Raw genomic sequence first — 19,769 nt, 5'->3', positions numbered from 1 at the left:
AAATATTCGCTCATGCCATATGCCATTTCTCCCCCGCCCCTTCCCCCCAGACGCAACTCACACGGGTTGCCAGATTGATTACACGTCAACAATTGCGTTGACAAACGCAACTGACCATGGAAGGCAATGAGGCTTACACTGTAGTTTGATGTATCCACGTCTGGTCATAGAACTTTTTAGATGGATGCCGAGGCTTTTAGGTTAAGTAAAAATCTGCAATCTCTGATCCAGTTCATTAGCTGGCTTCTATGGCTGCACTACGCTGTTTTCCACCAACTGGTAACCCATGGTGTTGAAATGGGTATAATGATGGGAATGATGGGTAAACTGTAAATGGGCAGAATCACACAGACCAAAGCAAAAACAGACATTCTGGCATGAGATGCACATTTTCATTGGCCGTTTCATTGTTTTTCAGAGAAACAATGTGACTTTAGCATGTTTCTAAAACATCTGGAAAAGTTCTGGTATTTTTATGCTTTAGTACAGTCGAAAAAAACAACAACCGGGGATCACGTGACCCTTCGACGGCGATGCAGGCTTGAATCTTTCGCTCTGCTCACTTTGCCATATTTTGTATGATCCTGTCAGTAATATTTGAACCACTCTGCATTGGACCTGTCATGAGTGCTAAGGCAGACAAAGGGGATCGGAAAAGAGAGATTGAGCAATCGCCAATGAAGAAAAAATTCAGAGATTCTGCCATCTCCAGAGAAGACCTCGACGAGGCTATTGCTAGCCGCATCGAACTAGCATTTAAAGAGCAACAAAATACATTGAATTCGGTTGTGAATTTGGCAGTAAGAGAGGCGATGGACTCTGTGCTGATTCCAGCATTACGCGAACTGCGTGAAGACATAAAAGCGACCAACAAGTCTGTTAAAGAGCTAAGAGAGGAGTTTGAGACCATAACTACCGCGGCGAAGCAGACACGTGACCGCGTAGATTCTGTTCAAGCAGCTGCACGTGAGGATAGGAGGACAGTCACGGGCTTAAGAAATCAGCTGGAGCGACTCACCGAGAAGGTGACGGATATGGAGGACAGGTGCAGGAGGAACAACGTACGACTGGTGGGGCTGCCAGAGGGGGCTGAGGGATCCAACGCGGCTGGTTTCCTCAGAGTTAATATTTCTAAGTGGATTCCTTCCTTGAAGGGCCGTGACATTGAGATCGACCGGGCACATCGCGTGTATGACGGAGGGAGGGGCTCCGATCGGCCTCGCACCCTCATCTTCCGTGTACTGAGATGGCATGACAGATCAGATATCCTGAAGGGTGCTCGAAAGGCTTATCCGGTGAAATGCGCACAGAACAATGTCACACTGCTATTTTTTCCCGACTTTAGTCCAGCTACAGTGATCAGGAGAAAGGCATTTGGTCCGGTTCTGAAGAAGATGACGGCGCTTGGTCTCCAGCCCTTCCTCATCTATCCGGCCGTAATCAAACTACGGCACAAGGGGGAACAGAAAAGCTTCGATTCCCCTCAGAAAGCGGAGGATTTTATTAGCTCCCTGTCCCAGCAGAAGACGTATGCCGCGGCTCTGCGCGGGGGAACGGCGGCCGCTGTTTCTCCAGCCCGGGAGGAGTTTGATGGTCGGGATGAACATGGTCCCAGCGGCTTAGGAGCGGATGATGGCAGAACGGACATGGACGCTGACTAAATTTGGTTTTGCTTTTTTCTTCTCTCCACTCTACTACTGAGATATTGTTCCTAACTTCCTATATATCGGGTACAACGATCTCATTGCTGGCAAGATTGACACCCCTTCTTTCTTTTTGGAGGGGACTAATGGGGAGTTGGTTTAATTTAAAATAATTTTTTCTGGCAGTACGAGCTTTTTGGGAGACATGTCCTGCGTTGGAGTGGATCGGTCACGAACCATCACTATTTTTTGTTGCTCAGTCAGACCTATGTTCTCGGTAATGTGCGGTCTGAGTTGTTCCTTGTTTAAGGTTGTAAGTTGTTCGTGTTTTTATGTGGTTTTTACTTTTTACAACAGACATTTATACTTTAATTTATTTTACCTTATTTTTAAAGGGATTTTCCATCTAGGAGGTTTGGTATCTAAAATACACGTCAACATTTACACGCTATATATTCAATGCATACTCTAAATATTTTATCACTAAATGTGAATGGGTTAAATTCTGCTGTTAAACGAACTCGTGTGTTAGAATATTTACATCGTAAATCTATTTCCTGTGCCCTAATTCAAGAGACACATTTAAAGCAATCCGACGTGGCACGTTTCCAGAATAAGTATTACAAATTAGCAGCTTTTTCCTGCGCTCAAAATAAAACTAAGGGGGTGCTTATTCTTGTTAACCGGAAGTTAAATTTAACAATTGAACACCTTGGTAGTGATGAGAAGGGTAGATTTGTTTTTATCCGATGCAAAATATATAATAATAGGTTAGCCTTGGTCTCTATTTATGGTCCGAATGAGACAGACAGTGCATTCCTTTCACAGATCTCCAAAACTCTGCTTGAGCAGATTGATTGCCCTCTAGTGGTGGGTGGGGATTTTAATGCTGTCATAAATCCTGCTTTAGATAAATCTCAATCTGATACAACAGCCAATCCATCCTCTAAATTACTGAATAAATTTATCACTGAGCTTAACGTAATCGATCTTTGGAGAATTCAGAATACTAAATCTAAGGACTTCACTTTTTTCTCTAATAGACACAAGACTTTCTCTAGGATAGACTACATATTTCTCAGCCCATCTTTAATTTCGTCTGATTCCTCCATCTCTATATTACCAATTTTATTGTCTGATCATTCTGCAGTGCTATGCAGTGTTCCTCTTTCCGATGTTAAAGCCAAGTCCCCTAGATGGCGCTTTAACATATCATTATTAAGTAATCAGACTTTCATTACTTCTTTAAAAGAATATATTAAGGAGTTTCTTGAAATTAATATGCCCTCTGGTGTGGATCCTCAAAAACTGTGGGAGACGACTAAGTGCGCTATACGAGGTTTCTGTATATCTTTCTCTTCTACTCTTGCCAAAGCGAAAACCCGCCAGTTTACACAATTAGAAAATAAAATCCAATCATTACAAAACCTACAAAAACAACATTTTACGGAGCAACAGGCTACACAGTTGTCCTCTTTAAAAGAAGAATACGATTTGCTTTCACAATCAAAGGCGGAATTTATTTTACATAGGACTAGGCAAAAATATTATTTTGAATCGGAGAGACCTAGTCATTTATTGGCTCTTAGGTTGAGAGAATGCGAGTCGAAGGCATATATTAGCGCAATAAAATCATCGGATGATCAGGTCACCACAAACCCTGTGGCAATTAATGAAATATTTAAAGGTTTCTACACAAATCTATATAAAGCCGAAACAGATTTTGATGAATCAATCTGTAAGCAGTATTTAGATAAATTGGAACTGCCTCGGATCTCACAGATGGATAAAGAATCTTTGGAGGCCCCATTAAGTTTGGAGGAACTCCATGTCTCTTTAAAAAGCCTTCAGAAGGGCAAATCGCTGGGCCTAGATGGTCTCCCCCCAGAATTATACTTAGAAATTTGGGATTTGGTAGGGACACTTATGCTTAATTCATTTAATTTTGCAATTGAACATGGGGTATTTCATAGAGATCAAAAAACATCACTGATTTCATTACTTCTTAAAAAAGGGAAAGATCCATTAGATTGTTCCAACTACAGACCAATTTCGCTTATCTCATGTGATCTAAAAATGTATGCTAAAGTTTTTGCTTCCCGTATGGAGAAGGTAATTCATAGTCTGATCAAGGAGGACCAAACTGGTTTCATCAAGGGGCGTAATGCATCTGATAATATGCGTAGACTCCTTCATATTCTTGACTTTGCAGACTCCCACCCAACCCCTTGTGCAGTCTTTTCACTTGATGCAGAAAAAGCCTTTGACAGGCTAGAGTGGAATTATATGTGGGCAGTTTTGCAATGTTTCGGCTTCGGTGAACACTTCATTTCTATGATTAAGACATTATACAACTCACCTGCAGCATCAGTCATGACTGGTAATGTTATTTCCCCCCCATTCCCTTTACAGCGGGGAACGAGGCAGGGCTGTCCGCTTTCCCCCTTATTGTTTTGTCTATCTCTTGAACCCTTAGCACAAGCCATCAGGAAATCTGAAGTATCGATTAAGATTCATGATCATAATCATAGTATTTCGTTATATGCTGATGATATTATTCTATATTTAGACCACTTTGATGTTTCAGTCCCTAATATAATTAAGGAATTTGATCATTTTAGTAGCTTATCAGGATATAAAATAAATTGGAGCAAATCTGCTTTAATGCCAATTAACAATATTAAAGTTAATTCTTCTATTCCCTCATTCATCCCTATTAAGGACTCTTTCACCTATCTGGGCGTTACCATATATAAAAACATTCATAAAATTGCCAGGGACAATTTTAATAATATTTTAGTTAAGGTCAAGAATGACATTCAAAGATGGAAGAATCTCCACTGTTAAGATGAATTTGTTACCTCGATTTAATTTTTTTTCCTCTATGCTACCGCTTTCTCCCCCTCCAGGTTACTTTAAGGAGATCAACTCCATAATTACGAAATTTATCTGGAATGATAAATGCCCCAGAATTAAACTTACCACATTACAACATCCTAATAGTGCAGGAGGACTGGCTGTACCAAACTTTGAACTGTATTATTGGTCGTTTCAGCTTAAGGCTCTTCATACTTGGGTTGATCCTCAATCCACAGTTTCTTGGAGAGTGATTGAAGCTGACAAGGTTAAACCAAATAGACTCCAAGATATTTTATTTACTGGCACAGGGAAAAAAGGGGATAATTATAAATTTGGTCCGGTTGTGGCCAATTCTATTAAAATCTGGAAAACGGTTGAACGTCGGATTGGAGGACCCTTCAAATTTTGTAATAGTACACCTTTATGGCACAATTTTAATTTTGTATGCGGAAATCGCCCATTTATCCAACCCTCTTGGTCTTCTTTAGGTGTAAACACGTGCGGTGATATATATGATAACCAAGGCCTATGTTCATTTCAGACGTTAAGAACTAAATTTTGTCTACCAGCATCTGCGTATTTTGTCTTTCTTCAATTACGTTCCGCTCTCAAAGCGTATGGCGTTCCTTGGTCTTCTCCCGTTTCCTCTCATCCTATGCGGGACTGGATTGCACCATCTGCTGGTCGGCCATCTGCTTCCTTAATATATAATAAGATCCTTGATTGCATTATAAAACCTCTTTCTATTAAAACTATTTGGAATAGGGAATTATCTGACCTTAATTTATCTGTCGACTGGGAGAGGGTGTGGTCTAATCTCAGTTTAACATCTAAAAATCTGGCGCATCGTCTTATTCACTTCAAAGTCATTCATAGAGCATACATAACTCCTTACAAAAGATTCAAAATGAAACTACAATCAAATTTCAACTGCCATATATGTAATACTACGTCATCGGGTACTTTTCTGCATATGTTTTGGGAATGTCCTATCACTAGCAATCTATGGACACATGTAAACCTGGTTTTATCATCCTTACTGAAAATTGATTGGTCAGTTAACCCAAGTTTGTGTCTTCTTAATGATTCTGGTCTCTGTAGAAGTTCGATGCAAAAGAGAATGTTGTTTGCTGGTTTTACAGCTGCGAAAAAGACAATAATACAGAACTGGTTTACACCGCATATGTGTTGGAAAACATATTGGATCCGTAGCCTCTTGCAAATAGTGTCTTGTGAATGTACAACAGCACGAATCAATGGAGCCAAGCCTTCTACCATTGATGCTTGGCAGTGCTTTCTCTTTGAAATACGTGACTGTATGGAGGAGTGACTTCTATGGGTTTCTTTTTTCGGTCCTTCCTTTTCTCCCTCCTTTTGACTGGACTTTGAGATGTTGAGTATGTGTCTGTTGTTTTATTTTATTATTTTATTTTATTTTCTTAATATATTGTTGTTTTTTTTTATGTTGTGTTATGTATGAAAAATAAAAAAATGTTGATAACAAAAAAAAAGAAAAAAACAACAACCCATCTTCCAGCACCTTATGCGCATATTTTTGATATGTGCGTGCATGCATTTGTTTGAAGCTTTAAAGCTTTTAACCCTTCACTCCACACCTATTTTTGCAGTATTATTTTTAATTGTGGTGAGAAGCGCTGCTGAAAACGGGGGTTTCATGACCCTTAAACAAAGTGCATGGGCCATACACCAAAACCAGCAGATAAACATCTGGCCTGGGTCAAATAAACAAAGTGAATGCAACTCATCAGTCAGCAAGTATAGTTTCAGAGAGGTTTGGGGCTTTTTGTAGAAGGTCAGGCTAGAAGACTAGCTTACTAAACCAGCAGAAGACACTGCTATCCAGACTGGGTGACTTTAATCCAACTAAGACCAGCAAAGTACAAAGAGGGTAAAAATGCTCTCACATTTCACAAACTCCCCGTTGTTCCTCGCTGAGGGCTTTACAACACATCCTCTAATAACAATGCACCATGGAACCATGGGAATAACGATAATACCAAGATACAACTGTTTTGTGTAATCTTGCTATAAAGGGTTTGGTGGCATTTTAACAAAGACTTTCGGCAGGCATTGTTGCATTAAGCAGGTTAAATCAACCGGTCAGTGGTATATGAACATACATAGCCAAGAGCGTTTGCAAACAGGTATTTCTCGATTTCTGTGGTACATGAAAGAAAACATTTCACACATATACTTAATCACTGCAACAAAATAACATAAAGCCCAACCAGTCTGACACATAGCCCCTGTCAGGCCTCCAAAACTAATCTATCAAAACAGGTGCTCAATTCAACAGCCAGTGCAAGAACTCCTTGGTAACAGAAACCTGACCCAAAAGTGAAAAAAGCGGTTTCAAAGTTTTTTTATTCCAAATTCAATGAAAGTGAATGGGGACCAGGGACTGTCAAACTCCAAAACATGCAAATAAATAAATAAATTATACTGCAGCATATTCCATGGTTTCTGGACACAATGAATAGATGAAACGTTTTGTGTGAGGAATAGCCAGTAATTTAAGTTATTCACTGAAAATCTGATCAACAGCATCGGTCACCATTCATTTTTAATGTATGGAAAAGAGCAGCTTGGAATTTGGATATAAATCTAATTGTGTTCAGAATTTTCATTTTTGAGTGAACTATCCCTTTAAGTGAATATCGTAAATGACCATTTTACTAAATGTAATCCAGAATATTAAATGGATAGTTCACCAGGATTTTAATTTTAAGGTGAACTCTCACTTTAAGGTTGCTTATATTAAAAGGAAGCACTGAATTTTTAAACAAACAAAAGAACACCACTGTATGCCATTATTCACCACTGTATGCCATTATTTGTTTCAAAGAAATGATTAAAGTACTAAGAAATATTTTAAAAGGTGCTCTCCCTGAAATAAACCAGATACCAGACTACAGGATGTCACACTGAAAAAGCGTGCGAGCTGTCACATTAGGTTAGAGCTCTGATGCATCTTACTCAGTGCTGTACAATGAGAGGAATGAGCGAGGAATGAGCATAGGGGAATGCCTTGTTTGAGGAATGAATGGAATTAAACTACAATGTAATTGCTTAATTCAGCAAGGCCGAGAAACGTGTTTGGAGTGCAGAGCATCAGCGCTTACACCTCATGCACCGAAACACCGTCACTGGCACATGCACCAAACATCCCATTACTCCCTTAAGTAGTTCTTCACCACAAAGCATTAGAGTAACTGATATTAACATTGCAATCTGATTTGAAATCAGTTAAAGCACAGATACAGTGGGGTCAAAAAGTCTGAGACCACTAGAAAAAATGCTTATATTTAACATGTTTCTAATTCAATAATACAAAAATCATTATAAATCATAATATCTGCATAATAATTCATTTTAGAATTTCTTTACAATCTGGTTCACACTAAAACTCAAAGTCAACTACATGAAGTCTAAAAGCTGCTCTCCTGAATGATTTCAGAATACTCAAAGAGCATCTTGGAGACTTTTTAGACTTCACAATTTTGCCTTTTTGATCTGGAAATTGTTCCGAATCTTACATATATCTTATTTATTTTGCATCATCAACTTTAAAGGAATAGATCACACAAAAATAGAAATTCTGTTGTTCCAAACCTGTATGACTTTCATTCTTATGCTGAACACAAAAGAAAATATTTTTAGTCTCCACTGACTGCCACAGTATTTGTTTTTCATATTATGGATATCAATGGGTACCAGCAGCTATTTGATAACAGACAGTTTCCAAAATATCTTCTTTTATGTTCAGCAGAAGAAAGAAACTCATACAGGTTCGGAAGAATGTGAGGGTCAGTAAATCAAGACAGAATGTTCATTTTTGGGTGAACTATCCCTTTATCCCTATCCCTTAATTTGCACAGTTCTAAAAACCTTCCTATTTCAAGATTTAAATCAGATTTTGTATCACACAAAATTACCTAGAAAATCTCACACAATTATTACAAACCAGAACTTCCCCATCTCTCACTTCCGTAAGCAAATGCCAAAAAAAAGAAGTGGGAATCTTACATTAACGTTGCATTAAAACGGAAACAGAAACATATCTTTTCTTCTGCATTGTGACGTACATACAAGTGTAACAGATTATCAAAAAGTAGACTAAATGATTTTAATGATAATTTCTGTTTGCAATAAGACCTAAAACATGCATTTCTAAAATAGATAGCAAATTTTAAAAACGTATATTCTGAACTATTTCTATACACTGAATGTTCCAGAAAACCCTTGTGGCTCTTACTAAAGAGACCTTTGACGGGTGAAAATGACTTGAGTTCATTAAATTGCACATTGAAATGCATACAACAATAAACTAACAAGTGAAACTTGACTAATATAAGAGTTACTGATCTTTCCTCTTATAATAACAAAGCGCCTACCAGCCCACAAAGAGAATGCAAAATGTTAATGGGCGTTTACTTAGCTTAAATATTTGGCAAGGTGTCATTCATCCCTTCGGCGGAAACTAACAGAACTGTAAAGAGGAAACTTGCAAAACACTTAGCAAGTGAAACAGTCTTTCAACACCGCTGAGATGAAGCCCTTCTCTTAGGCTCGGTTAAAACATGATCTGTGACTCGATGGAGAATGCAGCCGTATAGAGAGCAACACTTCATTCATTAAACTAACTTAACTAAATATAATTTGTGTTACAAGGCGTGGCTGCTTTTTTTGTGTAGTAAACACTTTAGTTTGTACTATAAACAAGTCCGTAAACAAGCTTCTCAAGCTTTTATTTGAACCTTACATAACATTATGAGGGACAGGTCACCTTCACTTATCAACGGTCAAACGCTTCGGAAAGGGAATCCCATTTTGGTATCTGCATCAAAATAAATTTACAAAAGTCATTTTATATACATAAAAAAGTGCTTTCTATGTGTTTGCTTTAATGCTTAAACTATAATAAACTATCATTTTAAACTATAACTTGTCTATAAAACAATCGTCTATCAGTTTGACACAAGTAGCTCGAGCAGAACTGAAAGATGAGATGAAACCGTGATGTTTTACTAGTATTAACTCCATCCCTCTCAAATTAAACACATGATCTTGATCCTGCAGCTCTACTTGAAGTGCACGGGTTTAGTAAGGGGGTTTGATTCCCACATTACAATCTATACTGTCAATGCACCATAAGTCGCTTCTGATAAAACTGAGAGCCAGCATGACACAGAAACAAGCAGACACGTGAAACCATGGTTGCCTATAACTTGCATGTACGCACCTTTGACACAATGTACAAAAAACACTGACATCTAGGGAAAAATATGATCACTTCATAATTTTCTAGTGTTCATTTCTTATTCTGTTCATGCTCTCCAGCAGGATTTCAGAATGATGCAAGGAGCATCTTGTGCTTCAAAAGAAAGAAAATCTGTTGTTACAGAATGTTGCAGAATAGTAAATATTTCACGGCAAAATCAAGACTACACTTCTTTTTTTGGCAGAATGCACTATAAAAAGACACCTAGTGAGAAAATATTGTCTGCCAATATGAAGGAGAGTGTTTTTTTCATCATCATTTATCTTTCTCAGCACTGTTACGTCATCGTTTTTTTCACTTTATTTTTAATTAAAACTTTGCATTTCTTTTTATTTGTTAATATTAGCAGCACTTCTGGTATTTTACGCTGCATAATTTGTCACTGTACGAATACCCCTCCAGCAAATGCTTTTGCAATAAATGCCGTTTTAAAGAACGGAACTACGGCAGAGGTCAAAATCATTTAGGACTCACCTCTAAACGGTTCAAGTGCTATCAGGAGATCGTTCAAACGCTTCTGGCACCTTCAGATCTCGACTTCTTGCGACACACCTGAACAAAAGACAGGAAACAACGCGATCACGAGCCGAGATTAAACCAATCACAGCTTTTGAGAGGCGGAGTAAACAGAAGTTGCTGTACTTCTTTAAAATGTTACTTTTCTGCGTAAAACCACGTGTGAACTGAAAGGTCGTTCTTTAAAGCTGTCGCGTAAATTAAAAGTTATCACACGAATCAAAGCTAGTGAATGGATGCATTGTTTATCTAACCCGGCACCCGGATAATTTTCTAAATCTAAACACTCCACAAATGTTACTTTCCTCTGGGACCGACCAACCTGTGAAATGATGAAGCAGGGCTCGTCTCAGAGCTCTTCACGGGGTTCACTAGTTCCGAAAACCAACTGTACTTTCGCATTTCCCCTCAGGTGTTTTGTAGTCTCAAGTTACCCAGCCCTCCGACAGAGAGAAGAGAAAGAGAGATAGCGCGAGCGCGCGTAGGCACTGGCTGTGTATGGCAGGCACTTACATGCCTGCCATACATTACAAAATTCTGGAGAATTCTTGTTCTTGAGTGCTGTATGCTAATGTCTGCAGCTGATATGAAAATGAAAACAATTAAAATAAAGACATTATTCACATATCTCAGTCATTGTGTTCCTATATAACCCCTTGATTAAATCTAAGGTAGTACACCACAAAGTACATTTTCTTCAGAACTGGTATTTAAAATGACATTTTATTGTCATATTCATATTACATAAGTGGCATACACCATATTTGTGTTACTTCCAGAATGACAAACACCTAAGTAAAGGGAAATTGTTACATGACAAGATAAGCTTGAAATGGTAATAGTTGAAATAGTTGCGCAGGATGACACACTTCTGTAAACAGACATCAGTCAGTAGCTCTTTTATTAAACTCTCCAATTCTTTTTTTCCCTGCATTTACAAAAAACATAAAAATACAAAAAAATAAAGTGTTGTACTTGTTAATTGCAAAACAATCAAAAAAAATTGTCAATTTTAAAAACACACTAAATAACCTGTAATGTGAGCTTAGGTCAGGTATTAGTGACTGAGGTGCCCTCAGCGACCAAAGCCCAGCTAAAAGATTTGATGAAAGATGTTTGCGGTTTGAAACATTAGGTTTCAGGTAATAAATCATCCAAATATGTCACAGCCAGTTTAAGATGCCTTGCATTATAACAGAAAAACCTTCAACCTGTGTGGCAAACATTACAACAACAACAACAAAAAACACTACAGAAATCTTTTGCTCTGTAACATTATGATTATATAAGAAACTCAGAACATTCTAGAAATATAAGTTTTATATAATGTCCTGATTGATGATGGATTTAATTTCTGTGCCTCAGTACACCCTAAAAAATGCTGGGTTAAATACAACGCAGTGCTGGGTAAATATTGAACCGAACACATGCTGGGTTGTTTTCAACCAACAGTCTTCTGTGCAGTAACCCAACCGCTGGGTCTAAACAACCCAATCTCTGGGTTCATCCATATTTTACCCAGCGCTGGGTTGTATTTAACCCAGCATTGTTTAGAGTTTAGTACTTGATTTTCACATTTTTACAAACAAATGTTAAAAGAAATCATCTATACAAACACACAAAACATTATTATGTAAATTTCTACTAACCACATCCAATCAAACATATTCTGAAAAGAACAACTCAGTTACAAAGAAATGGCAAGTAACACATTGAATTAATAAGAAAAATAAAGTTAGTTTTTTCTTGTAAAATGTTTTATTTGTTTATTTTTCCTATTTATGTATATGTTTTTAACTTTAGTGCAATATTTATTTCTCAAGAGAGAAAGGTATTCCAATGGTCTTAAACGCCATATGCTACTGCTTTTAACTTCATAAAAGATTTGCCTTAAAAAGTGTGCCACTATCAATATTTAGAAACTATTTCATTTTCATTTTTATTCAACCGTTATTTAACCAGGAAATAAAAATCTTTTACAAGCAAGGCCAAGACAGGCAGCACACAAACATTAAAACATTATTTCCATCTAGTGATTACTAATAGTAATTACATTTCTTCACAATTGTGCTCAGAGTAGGCTATTAATAGTGTTCAGATTTTCTTTATTTATCAGTTTTAAGTTAAAGCAATTCTATGTACAATTTCTAAACAAAATAGATTATAATCACCCATCAAATTTTAATAGTAATCTAATTTGAATTAAAAAAAAATCTAAATTCTGAAGTTTAAATTTTTTTTTTTTTAAATCATCATGAATAACTTTAATATAACCATAATATATTTTAAATAATAAACGTGAATTGATTTTTCTTTTTTATTGAATTAGTTTTTATATATTTAAGAATACATTACATATTATTTTTGCCATTTAATAATAAATAAATGAATTATACATTTTAAAAGTTAGTAAAAAAATGCTATCCAAGATTTAGATGGTCTGAGAAAGAGGAAAATGTGTGATAAGTTTATAGTAATAGTGGGATACAGTCCTAAAGGTTCCATTCATACTGAAGGCCAAACACAATGGAGTTTGGGGAGGGGGTGTGGTGCTGGGCAGGCCAGAGGATGTGGGACAGGACTTCACAGACTCACTGCTGCTCCTCCCACCAGTAACCAAATCCTTCCTTTTAACTTCACACTGCCCCTGAGCGCACATGACACGCACACACAGGCACACAAAAACAGACAACGGGGCCTAGCAGACAAGATCAGGATATGACATCAAACACAGGAAGGGAAGCCAAGTAACTTTTCGTCTTGCTTTTTCACTCTAAACCCTGTTCATAAGTGAGTTTTGGAGGGAAAAGACCGGCTGATGAGTGCGAGAAAGGATCCTCACGGGACTCTTTGGATTTGCTCTGCTCCCTCTTGAAGAGAACAGGAGAGCGAGGAGATCTTTTCAGGTTTCCCACAACATTCCAAGTGTCTACGGCAGGACTAAAGCCAGGTCTACATTTTTACTTTTCTAAAATGTAATTTACTTTTAGTTAATGTCAGAGCTTGTGTGAAAAAGCGTGATCAGACACGTCAGTGTTTGTTGTGGACAAATACCTCCTCTGTTCTTTGCTTCCACACATGTTGAATGAATTGACTTAAGGCTAACATCTAAAGTGAGTTTGTGTAAAGTCTGCCTAAAAGAGTGGCTGGATATTTAACAGTTTGGTTAGAAACGGTGATATGTTGGTTTTGAAGATATATATAAATGATTTGAAATTTTCTCTTTTGCATATAAAAACAATTATGGAAATGCAGGCTTTTTAATGGCGTGAAATACTATTCGTTATCAGTTACAGCAACAAGTGTCAGAAACAGACCTTCTGCAAAATCGGTCAACGTGAGCTATGAGGTGAGAGAAATTCATGGTTTGATAGTAGCCAGGGTTTTCTTTTTTGTGAATACATTTGTGGGAGGAGATAGAAACAGAGAGTGAAAGAAAAACAAGACTTATCAAAGAGACAAAGAAAGGATGGACTCAAACACAGATACACTGCCAGAACGTTAAATGGAAACAGAGTCAGGGTTTGAGTGTACGGCCCAATAGCTCTGAAATCCACAGAAAAATATATATCATTTCAGCCACTTCGAACAAACACAGGAAGTTATGAAAATGGCGATGTGGATAAAACAAGACAAAGGGAAACTGAATGCATAGCGAGAGGAATAAATGTCTGTTTGTGGTGGTCTGTCAAACGTTTGTGGTCAGAATTAAAAAAAATTTTTTTTTTTTTTTAGAAATTAATACTTTTATTCAGTAAGGATGCATTCAGTTTATCAAAAGTGACAGTAAAAAAAAGTTAAACTTTCATAATGTTATAAGATCTCTAGTTCAAGTAAATGCTGTTCTATTTATTAAATAATTCTTTAAAAAATGTTTCTACTTTAAAAAATATTACTCCTTAAAACCCTCGTTTCAACCACGTTTTCATCACTGATAATAATTAGAAATGTTTCTTGAAAAAGCTGAAATTTCAGCTTTGCATCACATGAATAAATTATATTTGAAAATGAAAACAGAAACCAGTTCTTTTAACTAGTAATAATATTTCACAATATTACCATTCATATGACCAGGATTTCAGCTATTAATCCCATATTACATTTGAAAATTCAGCCTTGCATCACAGGAATAAATTACATTTTAAAATATATGAAAACAGAAACCAGTTCTTTTAAATAATAATATAATATTTCACAATATTACTGTTTATATAAACTGTCAGGATCTCAGCACAGCTATTTATTCCTATTTATTTATCTATCACATATGTGTCATGGTTATTGTCATAAATGTTATCCACTGCACTTTCCCAGTTGCATAAACCCAATAATGTTTGTGTAATATCAGTATATTTTATAAGTATACTTTTATTTTTTTAAACTTATTATTATATATTCAAATATACATTTATATATTTTTCTGCTCTCTAGAAAGTCCCCTATTGGATGTGACGAGGGCCCTGGGAATCATACGAGTGAAAAATCACAATCTTCCAGATCCTGATTGGATCTGACGACTCTGTCACCCTGCTCAGTTCAGCAATGGCTCTGTGCTTGGGTCAGGTTTTCAGCAAAGACAAAACATTTCGGCCTCGAAAGCGATTTGAACCTGGAACCCAGCGCTTTGAGTTGTACAAAAGAGCCCAGGCATCTCTGAAATCAGGCCTGGACCTGAGGAAAGTGGTGCAGCTGCCGGACGGGGAGAACATTAATGACTGGATAGCTGTGCATGTGGTGGATTTCTTCAATCGTATCAACCTCATCTACGGCACAGTGAGCGAATGCTGCACTGAGAAGAGCTGTCCCATCATGTCTGGAGGGCCACGTTATGAATACAGGTGGCAGGATGGGGATCAATACAAGAAGCCCACCAAACTACCTGCTCTTATATACATGAACCTTCTGATGAACTGGATCGAGTCCCTCATCAACAATGAGGACATCTTTCCTACACGAGTAGGTGCGTGACGTCATTTTAACTGTACCAAACCAAATCACTGTGATAAGGCTCATTTACATTTAAATGTTAAAATTATGTCAGTGTGGGATAACAGTTTCAATATGATAATAAAGAAACATGCTTTATTAAAAAGAGGAAACTCTTAAAAAAAAAAAAAAAACGTTTTATTGTTATTTCTTAGAAAAAATATTTTAACAAAACTGCTTCACTGCTTATTAATATTTGAAAAACCTTCAAGTCATGTAGTGCAGAAAAACATGCAAAAATAAAACAGGAAATTGGCCGACACCTGCTGACTGTGTCAAGGTCAAGAACAGTGATAAATTATAGTTTTTATTAATATTTTTAATCGGTTTTTATTTTTATATTTTTCATTTTAGTTTTAGTTTTATCATTTTTATTAGTAAAAATATATATATATATATATATATATATATGTGTGTCTAATTTATGTCTATTTAGATTGTATTCATTTTTGTTTCAGTTTTAGTTTTAGCTGTTTTAGTACCTCATGTTAAACTAAATTAAAATAAGAAATGTTGCATTGGCAACTACCTGAAATAGGACCTTTTTTTATTTCTGTAAACATTTATTTAACTTCAAGTAACAAATTATTATTACTATTATTATTTCGTTTAGCTTTTTAAGGTTAATATTAGTTACATTTATATATCAGATCATTTATCCTTTTCAATAAATAAAATTTTATAATATTTCTATGAATTAATAATGAAAATAAAAAATACCTTATATATTTTTAAAATACGTAAAGTACCTAAATATATATATATATATATATATATATATATATATATATATATATATATATATATATATATATATCCTATTTGTCATTGACCTTTAAGCTTTTTCAGTAAATCACTATGAAAAGTTTAGTATATTAATAAATGAGCAGAGATATACATATGAATGAAAATAGGACAAAAACAGTTAGACGTAGAAATATTAATGGGTAACTGGCAAGAGAAATGATCCAGTTACGTTTCTCAGGAATTGCTGTATAATTTGTGTGGGCAGGGAACACCAGACACATACTTCTGTCTGAAAAAATATTACTGGATAGAGTTTAAAAAAGCTATACTTATAAGGACTGCCAACAATTCATAATTCCACAGACTGAACTATTGGCTGAAAACCCTCGAGACATACTCTGTATGCTTTTTCTCCTAAAATAGCATTTGAATTTTCTCATGGAAGAAAATCATACAGCATCGTGAATGTGATGTGATTTGAGTGTGATGCTGGTTTTCTTCTGTTTTTAGGAGTCCCTTTTCCAAAGAACTTTCAGCAGGTGTGCAAGAAGATACTGAGCCGCTTGTTTCGGGTGTTTGTACACGTGTACATCCATCACTTTGACATGATCTGTAGTATGGGAGCTGAAGCCCACATCAACACCTGCTACAAACACTACTACTATTTCATCTCTGAGTTCAGCCTCATCGACCACTCGGAGCTAGAGCCGCTTGTGAGAGCGCTGTGCTTTCATTACTGTGACCACATACACACTGCAGCTAACTTCAGTTTTCACTTCAGCTTTTCACCTTTTAGCGCTTAATACTATTCTGTACGTGGACGGTTTAAAAAATTGGACTCCAGAAAAATTCAGGTAGTGGCAACCGCATTTACAGAAATTCTATGCAGTGTGTACAGAACTGAATCGAACTAGTAGTTAAACGCATATCAGAGTTGTGCAAGAAATCACAGGGAAGGAGGAACATATCGACTCTGTGTTGCCAGATATTACTATAAAGAAGGCAAGATCTAAATGTGTTATCTTGGAAATAAGCCACATACCAAAATATCATGACCTACACCTGCCTACATTGTTATCTCTAAAAAATTAGCCGAGCCCAAACAACAAGGCCTAAAACACTTAATAAGCATTGCTTATAATGAGTAGACATGGCAACCTGGGGCCTGTTTCATAAAACAAGTTTACCAAACAAGCCAGGTTTCCTAGGGGGAAGTCGTGGCCTAATGGTTAGAGAGTCGGACTCGTAATCGAAAGGTTGTGAGTTCGAGCCCCCGGCCGGCAGGAATTGTAGGTGGGGGAGGCCAGCGCTCTCTCCACCCTCAATACCACGACTGAGGTGCCCTTGAGCAAGGCACCAAACCCCCAACTGCTCCCCGGGCGCTGCAGCATGGCTGCCCACCAATCCGGGTGTGTGTTCACGGTGTGTGTGTGTGTGCATTTGTTCACTATTCACTGCTGTGTGTGTGCACTTGGATGGGTTAAACGCAGAGCACCAATTTCGAGTATGGGTCACCATACTTGACAATACGTCACGACTTTTTATTTTATTTCAGTTAGTCTGACTTATAGTCAATTGATTTAAAAATAAGTCAGACTAACTGAAATAAGCCTGGCTTATTTGGTAAACTTGTTTTATGAAACAGGCCCCTGCTCTGCAAAGCAGCCTTCCAACATAAACAAAACACGACAGCTCAGTTGAGCTAAAGACTCATTATGTTCAGCGGTTTTAACTAAACCACTAACAAAACAGCCGTGGTATTTGGTTTATGTTTTGGAAGGCTACTTTGCAGAGCTTGCTCTGGAAATGTTGCCATGTCCACTTATTATAAGCAATGCTAATAAAGCATCTTTACAGTGGCTGAGAGAGATCAATGCGCTGCAACTTCAGAAAACACATGCAAATAGAAAAAGCACCAGCAAATCAAGAAAACATCTTCATCAGTTTGACAGCAGGTGGTGCAAATGCTCACAAAGCAAACACATAATGAAACGCACTGCAAATGCTCACAAAACAACCAAATAAAGAATCTTATTGGCAGTGCGTTTCTTTATTTGGTTGTGTTCTGAACATTTGCAGTGCGTGTGTTGTCAAATTGATGAAGTTGTTTTCTTAATTTGCAGGTGTTTTTTCTATTTGCAGCGCGTTGAGCTCTTTCCGCCACTGTACATCTTTGGGCTTGGCTCAATCCAGTTTACGGAGTTAATAAAGTAGCAGGTGCAGGTCACTATATTTTGGTATGTGGCTTAGTTTAAAGAATCCATGTTTGGATGTGAGTTTAAGAGTTTTTTTCTAGCAAGATCTGACAACGAGTCAAAACGTTCACTATAAATTCTTTACAGTAGCACATACAGTAATGACAAAACACTGATATGCATTTAAATACATCATTAACAACTAATTGTTCACTTCGGTTGTGCACATGCTGCGTAGAATTTCTGTAAATACAGTTGTCAATTTTTCAGGTGTTCATTTGGTTGAAGAATTCGGATGTTACTCCCGTAAATTACTGAACTGTGTGTGAACAGAACAGTAATAAGCACTGAAAAGTGAATTGACAACTGATTTTAGCTAAAGTGTATATGTTGCAAATGTGTTACTGTTATTAGACATAAAACAATAAATTATGATATTATCCATTAGCATATTGCACTCTGCTTTAGCAAACTAGCAGGTTTTATGAACAACAAGATGCTGACAGCACATTGCAAATGCTTGTGATGTATGTCCTGATAACTTTGTCCTTCCTGTCTTCACAGAAAGAAATGACAGAGAAGATCTGTAACTGAAAGATGTGGAGAATGGATGGGAATCCAAATGTCAAACATTCAGACCAAAGGTCTGATCTAAGATCAGGCGAGATCAGAGACTCAAATGAGCTAAAATGCAATGCATCTGTGCTTCTTACTGAAATACTTGTGGGTCCAGTAATTCAACACATGTTCTTGAGACAATGTTTTAATTATGTACTGTATCTCAAATTCTGGAGCAGTGTTCTGAAATGATGCATCGATTGCTTAGTATTCTGCATACATTTTTGAACATTTCACCACGTGACTTCAAAGAACCTTTTAAAATATTTGTTCCTGAGGAAAACATGCCTGGACATGGCATAAAACTTTTGCTAAGTTTAAGAGGTTGCATTCTTGCTCTGTTGTGTCTGTGCGAGTGCATGGGCAGAAGCCTTTGCTAGTATGTCTATTTAACCAGGGCATGTGCAGTAAGAAACTATTGCCAATAGCTAGTGACTGATGATGAATAGTAAACGGTATTATTCCTATTTCAGACATTTAGTTCTGAAAATGTGCTGTTTTTGACTATATATTTTTGCATGCAAGTTTTAAATACAAACATTTTAAGTGTTTTTTTTATTTAGCCTACTTTTTTTTAATTGGATTGGAAAATCCAAAATATAAGTTTCTCATAACAATTAAATATTAATTTCTGACATTCTGTGAGCACAACTACATGAAGATGTATTCAATATTACAAATTTGAGAAAATATCAAAATATAAACTAATTCAATCCATATAATATATATATATATATATATATATATACACTATGACACTAGCGATTGCATTACTCCTTCATGGGGACTCTCCACTATGGACACGGTAGTCAGTGTCATTCCTTATATGAGTCTAATCATTTAATCCTGTATTCCTCCTAAGCCCTAGTCTGTGTGTGAAACCGGTATTTCTCAAGTGCGAAA

At 36.7% G+C, this 19,769-nt stretch overlaps 2 protein-coding genes across 8 annotated transcripts in view; one reads left to right on the top strand and one right to left on the bottom strand.

The window, feature by feature from the left end:
- The window catches only part of elovl1b (ELOVL fatty acid elongase 1b), a 63,004-nt gene that overhangs the window by 41,487 nt on the left and 1,748 nt on the right, over positions 1–19,769 (bottom strand). For 2 of the 4 annotated variants that reach the window (XM_079393902.1, XM_079393900.1), the window contains exon 2: positions 10,279–10,356. The gene's annotated coding sequence lies outside the window, so the exon portion shown is untranslated. Of the gene's footprint in view, positions 1–10,278; positions 10,357–10,642; positions 10,789–19,769 lie in introns of those variants that run through there. The other 2 variants (XM_079393903.1, XM_079393901.1) reach the window with 2 other exon arrangements.
- Positions 12,961–19,417, top strand: mob3c (MOB kinase activator 3C). Of its 4 annotated transcripts, XM_079393244.1 has the most exons (5): positions 12,964–13,270; positions 13,611–13,669; positions 14,752–15,280; positions 16,564–16,766; positions 18,813–19,417. In XM_079393244.1, the coding sequence occupies exons 3-5, from the start codon at positions 14,863–14,865 to the stop codon at positions 18,840–18,842; spliced, it is 651 nt and encodes a 216-aa protein (XP_079249370.1). In that variant the 5' UTR covers positions 12,964–13,270; positions 13,611–13,669; positions 14,752–14,862; the 3' UTR covers positions 18,843–19,417. The 4 variants fall into 4 exon arrangements, with proteins under 4 accessions (XP_079249371.1, XP_079249369.1, XP_079249370.1 ...); XM_079393245.1 differs by lacking the exon at positions 13,611–13,669 and having other exon boundaries at positions 12,961–13,270; XM_079393242.1 differs by lacking the exon at positions 18,813–19,417 and having other exon boundaries at positions 12,974–13,270; positions 16,564–16,963.

Source organism: Barbus barbus, assembly GCF_936440315.1.
Source record: "Barbus barbus genome assembly, chromosome: 35".
Lineage (NCBI taxonomy): Eukaryota > Metazoa > Chordata > Actinopteri > Cypriniformes > Cyprinidae > Barbus > Barbus barbus.
The sequence above is the reverse complement of the archived record's forward strand: the minus strand, read 5'-3'. Positions and strand labels throughout refer to the sequence as shown.

Bases quoted from the DNA above. Each gene is read 5' to 3' on its own strand.
- mob3c (XM_079393243.1), top strand. From the start codon at position 14,863: ATGGCTCTGTGCTTGGGTCAGGTTTTCAGCAAAGACAAAACATTTCGG. The intron at 15,281-16,563 runs GTGCGTGACGTC...TTCTGTTTTTAG, and splicing joins CATCTTTCCTACACGAGTAG to GAGTCCCTTTTCCAAAGAAC.